Source organism: Silurus meridionalis, chromosome 2 (assembly GCF_014805685.1).
Source record: "Silurus meridionalis isolate SWU-2019-XX chromosome 2, ASM1480568v1, whole genome shotgun sequence".
Classification (NCBI taxonomy): Eukaryota; Metazoa; Chordata; class Actinopteri; order Siluriformes; family Siluridae; genus Silurus; species Silurus meridionalis.
This window is the reverse complement of record NC_060885.1, coordinates 33,234,261-33,241,131: the sequence shown is the minus strand read 5'-3', so window position 1 is coordinate 33,241,131 and position 6,871 is coordinate 33,234,261. Positions and strand designations below refer to the sequence as shown.

At 37.5% G+C, this 6,871-nt stretch overlaps 1 protein-coding gene across 1 annotated transcript in view; it reads left to right on the top strand.

Annotated features, from left to right (window-relative positions):
- plek (pleckstrin) overlaps nt 1–6,665 on the top strand; it is a 17,506-nt gene extending 10,841 nt beyond the window's left edge. Inside the window, exons 2-10 of the mRNA XM_046877726.1 lie at nt 1,386–1,509; nt 2,264–2,419; nt 2,539–2,720; nt 3,926–4,017; nt 4,195–4,379; nt 4,575–4,679; nt 4,912–4,995; nt 5,121–5,193; nt 5,312–6,665. Coding sequence (XP_046733682.1) covers nt 1,468–1,509; nt 2,264–2,419; nt 2,539–2,720; nt 3,926–4,017; nt 4,195–4,379; nt 4,575–4,679; nt 4,912–4,995; nt 5,121–5,193; nt 5,312–5,451 — 1,059 coding nt within the window. The 5' untranslated portion in view covers nt 1,386–1,467 and the 3' untranslated portion in view covers nt 5,452–6,665. The remainder of the gene's footprint in view (nt 1–1,385; nt 1,510–2,263; nt 2,420–2,538; nt 2,721–3,925; nt 4,018–4,194; nt 4,380–4,574; nt 4,680–4,911; nt 4,996–5,120; nt 5,194–5,311) is intronic.
- Nucleotides 6,666–6,871: the final 206 nt, after the last annotated feature.

The window sequence follows — 6,871 nt, the reverse complement described above, 5'->3', positions numbered from 1 at the left end:
TCTCTCTCTCTCTCTCTCTCTCTCTCTGTGTGTGTGTGTGTGTGTGTGTGTGTGTGTGTGTGTGTGTGTGTGTGAATTTAGTCACTTTTACCATGGATAATAAAGGTCATTTGCACTGAACACATTTTCATATCAGTGTTTAAATCCTATCAATAATCTAATATTGTATGCAGTGGCTTTATCCTGCATACTGACTAAAATATTAATATAAAAACAGCTGTTTGGGAGTCAAAATACATCATTAAGATCAATTAAAAATAATGTAGACAAATGGATTAAATATAAATGAAAGAAGGAAAAAACATCCAGGTTTCTGTACAACTAAATATTATCTGTACCTCCTTGACCTTGTTTCTAACCATTGTACTTGGATGTTGCTGTAAATGCACATTATTGATTGGGAACTCAAGTCAAGTGCACTCTGGGCATGGTAAAATGGAAAGTGTAAATAGTTAGAGTGCCTTTGCAGACATACCACAGGATTCTGAATCCTGGGTGAAGAGGAGACATCTTTAGAAATGATAAATATGAATATGAGACTGCAGTTAACCCTAATTTGAGTTTATTTGAATTAAAATCAGATAAATAATGTAGATAAAGCACTTTAAATTCGAAGCACAAAAATCCCCACATTTTTAGGCTACCAGAAGTATTTGGATCAAATCCATCTATTGATTCTAGTATCATTAAATTGTCATTATAATACTTAAGTTTGGCTCATTTGCAGTTAATAACTGCATGATGTCTGGAAACTACACACATGAACACATGACCAGATCCTGGGTTTCTTCACTGGTCAAAAGTGTCATTAAAATGTAGTGATGGCTTCACATTGTAGTCATTTTGAAAAAACACTTATTGGTAAAGCAGGGTGCAAATACATAAACTTACAATGACCAAAAGATGGCGTCTTTCATTGTTATTTTGTCAGTGTCCTTGCGGCAATGGAGCATAATCCATCCTTCAAGCGAGCATCAACAAGCTAGTGTCTCGGATATCCTACATGTTTTTAATTTTCAAACAGAAATTTCCTTAATTAATATTTTAAAATGTACAGGACATCTACTAGGTGTTACTTTTTATGACTATTTTATCTGTACCTCCAGCTTGCCATATAAATCATGCTTTTTTGTGTGGAGGGTCAGTTAAACAAAAAAGCTATTAAAATCTCCAAGTAAAATTTTTTTCCAACATTACTTTCATGTTTCATCATCATGTGAAGGCACATAACTAATCTGAACGACTCATTAACTGTAGGCGTGTGCGTTGAACACGCTGGAAATAGACTGCAGCCAAAGTGACCAATGCCATGTATGACTCATGTTCATGCTCATGTTCCTCTACTTCCTTTTTCTCATATGTACACCTATCATTTTCGACACCAGAAATAAAAGCTCCTTGGTGCTGTGGTCTTCACAAAGTAACATCCCTCGCTTTGTATACACCTGTTGAGCACAGCTGGTGGCTATGGAGCCCAACATCATTAAAGAGGGATATCTGGTGAAAAAGGTAAGAGATATTTGTTTGGAAGAATATAAAAGTTATGAGTAAGTGTGTGAGTGAAACATAACTGTAACTCTGTAATTGTTGGTCACGATTTTTTAATGACTAGACTGTGATAATTGTAGAATTCTGACTTTTGTATCAGTTGCGTCTATTTAATTGTTTTTCGTTTAGTTGAGCAAAAGTCAGATAGTTGGTTTCAACACTATTTCCCCACCAAGAGCACAGCTCAAGTTTGACAAAGTGCTAACTTCCCCAGAAAAACCACAGCTGTGATAACTGCACTTCTCTCAGCCTGTATATTTGTCAGCTAATGTACATAGTTCAAAAACAAAAACCAAAACCTTCTAAAGTGCGTCGTATTTTAAAAATCCAGTGAGGGGGAAAAATCTATGCTTTTTACACTTAAGTAAAAAAACAACATTGGGGGTCTAATGAGGTCATGGAGGCAAAGTTTCTATTAAATTTTATATATTGTTAGTGTATTAGGGTGTGCCCACAAAAAGAATCATAAACCACAACTTATGCGAAACGTATACCGAATCACAAACAGAGACAGTAGATGAACGCCAGTAGAAATGAAAAAGAAGGAATGATACACTGAGACAAAAAAGGCAAAAATACATTCTTCTTTTTTTTTTGGCGCAATGTTTTCGTAATGCTGTTTTGCTGACACTTTCCCTCTTTTTCTACTTGCAGCTGTTGCAAAAGAAACTTAAAATAATGAACTAAAGTTATTATTGGTTATTCTGACCTTCAGGGCACTTTGCTGAATTCATGGAAAGTGGTGTGGGTGGTGTTAGCAGAAGACGGAATAGAGTTTTTCAAGAAGAAAACCGACAGCAGTTCAAAGGGAATGATTCCATTAAAAGCGGCTGTGTTGACCAACCCATGCCAGGACTTCAGCAAAAGAGGGGTGATGCCCGTTCCATAAACACTTCTCTGAAACCAGCACAGGCTTATGACAGCCTATATATACTATTTATAGCTTATATATATTTATTTTTTTACAATTGTGTTCTTGCTCTTTAACAGTTAGTGTTCAAGGTGACCACAGAAAAAAAGCAGGACCATTTTTTCCAAGCAACCCATTTGGAGGAGAGAGAGGCATGGGTTAAAGACATTAAGAGAGCCATCACTTGTTTGCAGGGTGGAAAGAAGTTTGCCAGGAAATCTACCAGAAGGTCAATTCGATTGCCTGAAACAGTTAACCTGAGGTATGGACTTATTTGGATTAAAAGAAGGCAGCAACACATCATGTTTGGAAATGCAATTGTTTTAGAGACAGTATTTCTTTCAAATGTTTTCAAGTGAAACAGCATTCAGGCATAAATTTAAATTACTGTAAGTCGTTGCCACCAGGTGGCCAAAAAAATAGAAAACAGCAAGATAGAGAGTTCTAGGCAAAACATTTAGAGAGAGAGGATAAAGAGGAGAAAATCATAAAGACAATACAAAAAAAAGGAAAGGTTGGAGGAAGTGTGAGTGTATAGGTGTGATAGAAATAGGTGTGTGATACAAATAACAGCCAAGCTGCATGATTACTATGCACCGGAGTTTCACACATTCTTACTGCTGTGGGTTTCTTTCGTGTATCCTTTTAAGTTTCCTCTCAGCTTTACATTCTACATCTGCATTTCCCCTCAGCCATTGTGCTTTATCACCCTCCTCAAGATGCAACCTTCAACTCTACACATTAGCAGAAAAATTGCTTCAACTTATAACTGTTTTTGGGACAACACCCAAAACTTTGCATGAACTTTGCAAGAATGTTGTTGTGTCACATATCACTGTAAATGTCACTTGTGGGAGATCTTCTGTAGGACACCACGTAAAGTTAGAACAATTAGTCTACCCTTTTTATATTTTCAGGAGGAGGAAACACTGAGCGTACTGTACCTTGAGCACTTTATCCAACCTTTTATTTTCAGTTCAGTGTGTGATTCATTGTGCTGTTATTGGTGTCTCTTTCTCTCATTGTTATGCCTTTGACTATCTTGGCCCTATTTTTTTAGGACAATGAATGGAAAATCCTGCAGAATGTACAGAAATAAATACGTGTAAAGTAGCATAAAACAGATCTGGATTCTGGAGATTTTAACATGCAATAGATGCAAAGAGCATTGGCATGTGGAAGGGAGATGGAACAAGTTATTAGTTAATAGGTACTGAAATCAGACAGATGTTCGGCATAGTGTGTCTAATATATCACGTGCACACAAAAATGTAAGACCACTCATGTTTTTGTGCATTTGATATATTAGACACACTATGCAGAACATCCAGTTATACGCAACTTCCAAAAGAGACTTTCTGCACACACTGAAACACACACACACACACACACACACACACTTGGTATGCTTGGTTTGCTCACGTATAATTTGCTCATGGTCATCACGTGTTATTTCATCTCTTTAAGTGAGCTGTACATTTTGATGAAAGACCAAGATGAAGGCATTAAAGAAATGAAACTGGAAAAAGACAAGAAGGCTTTTAACCACTGCTTCACTGGTAGGCTACTACATTCAGAAGGTTATTGGGTCAAATCTCCTATTATGGGTTTTTCATATTGTGCTATTATGTTATAATGGATGTAATTGGTGTGGCATCAAAGTTCTGTTAGAGTTTAGAATGTTCAGATCATTTCATGTTGCAAGTGTTTCTCATATTGTAAACTCTGGTCTTCAGGTGACACAGTGGTTGACTGGCTGATCTCTCATGGGAAGGTGAGAAACCGGTCCGAGGGTGTGATGCTGGCAGCAGGGCTGCTGAATGAGGGCTACCTGCAGCCTGCTGGAGAGCTTTCCAAAGCAGCTGTGGAAAGCAACACAGACAATGCATTTGTGGACCAGCCGGATGCTATGTATTACTTTGTGAGTGAACACGCAAAATTCATTCACCATGGAGATTTGTTTTGACGCAAAATCATTGTGAACCCCAGAGACATTGGGCATGTGGTGGGAATACAAACAGGATGGGACGCCAGTGTAACACACAACCCTTTCGGGTGAAAATGTTGCGAATATTCAAAGAAGATGAAGATTTTATTTTGTTTTTGCTCTCCGTAGGCAGAAAGTGGCTTCTACTGTGAAGGCTATTCGAGTGATGAGGATGTGCTTCTAAAGGAGGAGTTCAGAGGAGCCATCGTAAAGCAGGGCTGTCTGATGAAACAGGTAAGTGTTTGATTGAATGCATCATATTTTTCCCACATATCACTCCAATAAGCTTGTAATGCAGTAACAGTGGGAATGAAACAAGTCATAGGATTGACAGCTGTGTTCAGATTTATATCAACGTGTTGGTGGAAAATCGAAGCGCAAATGTGTTTTTTATAACCGGTTATGATCTGTGGATGTGAATGTTTGTTTTGTCCTACTTTTTTCTTTTTTTTTTTCTTTTCAATAGGGCCACAGGCGAAAAAACTGGAAGGTGAGAAAATTTATCCTGAGAGATGATCCAGCATATATTCACTACTACGACCCCACCAAGGTGAGGGAGGCATTGCTTATTGAGTCGTTCTTTATCTTAAATCTTAATTCCTATAAAAGTAACACGAAAAACCTCTCGTTTATATTATGATTATTATTTCTATATCTCTGACATTATTTCATAAGGGTGAAGAGGATCCTCTTGGCTCAATTCACTTGCGTGGATCTGTTGTGACAGCGGTGGATTACGTACCAGATGGTGAGATATAATTAATCATTATTCATTAATCACTCCTTATTCACAACAATCGCATTACCCAAACACATCATGCGTAATTCTTGCTTTTGAAAATTGTATTGTTCTCCCACTGGTGCAGCTAAAAAACACGACATTGAGGGCAACTTGTTTGAGATCATCACTTCCAATGAGATACACTACTACCTGCAGGCTGCTACAGGTGAAGAACGCAACGATTGGATCAAAGCCATTCAAGTAGTGTCAAAGTCTGGAAAATAACTGCAAAAGGCCACTTCATTCCAGAAGTGTCCTGAAAAGAAAATTAGGACTCGTGTTATTATTATTATTTTTAACTCTCAACATACGTTGCTATTTCTATGTCACATTTCACATAAGAATAGTATGTGGTTCACTTTTCTACCCAACAACTATGTCAACTTCCTCTTGAAACCCTGAAATAGATTAATCGAGACACAGAATATGGATCTTGGTCTTTTATGTTAATGATAATCCTGGGGGGGGAAAGTCTTACAAACGGTCAAAATCTTTGCAGTCCAGACACTTCCTGTTTTTGTGAAAAAAGCATGCATCACTTCCCAACAAGTAAATTTTCCTGCCACTCTGTGGTTAACCACATACATGTCGCCTTAAAATTACCACAATCATCGAGCACACAAACCAGGCCCATTTATGGCATGCTAAGGTGGAGTGCACATTTACATAATGATGATCTCTTTCTCTTTTTCTTTCTCTCTTTCTCACACACACACTCTCTCTCACACCCTCTTCTCAAATTCACAAACAACAGTACAACTCTTAAGTGGTCAAGCGCTTCAGTTAACGTTTGTATCAAAAATTTTACGGCTGTTAAGAATCTGATTTGCAGATATTCTCACAAAGAACAGCATTGAGAGTTCAAACAAACAGCAAAAAAACACCCAGTGCTGTATATGAAATTTCTAAAGGTAGAAACAAGTCAGTACGCCAAAGTGCAGGAAATAAATATCACCAATATAAATGCAAAGCAATTGCAAACATCAGATCTGTGTTCTGGTAGTCGGTGTAGTTTACTTTACAGTATAATGCTGTATACAGAATTTGTATGTGGCCAACGTGGTAGTGAAACTGAACTGCTAGCTAATAGCAGTTAGCAACAACCGTTAGCATATAGCTGACTGTGAAAAGCACAGTACTTCCATATTTTACCCCATGTTCCTCATGATACTAGCATTCCCTGCTTTAAATTATTTCTGCACGTTTGCCTTCTATTTCGCAAAAAAGGAAGAACTGCAACTTGCTTATCAAATAAAACCCCTCCCACTTATTTTTACTTATTTATTTTTAGCTAAATGCTGATCTGTTTATAACCTTAAACCTCAAAATTGCAAATGACATCCTGGGCCTTGTATGACTCTCTGAAGCGTTCCAATGCCTGAGACCAAACTGCTTATCAACATATATTAATACAAAAATAAAAGGAAGTGACCACTCAACACAGGATGCGATTATTTTGTCTCTGCTTGCTAGTATCTTTCCTAAACCTCTGCTTATACAGATTACATTAGAATCTACATCTGGGACCATGCAAGCTCCTGTTTAATATGCTCATACAATATATTGTGTGTAATTAGGATGCATGTTTGTTCTGTCCACACTGCCTCTTCTGATTACCAAAGATTTCCAAACACAAGGGGACAGT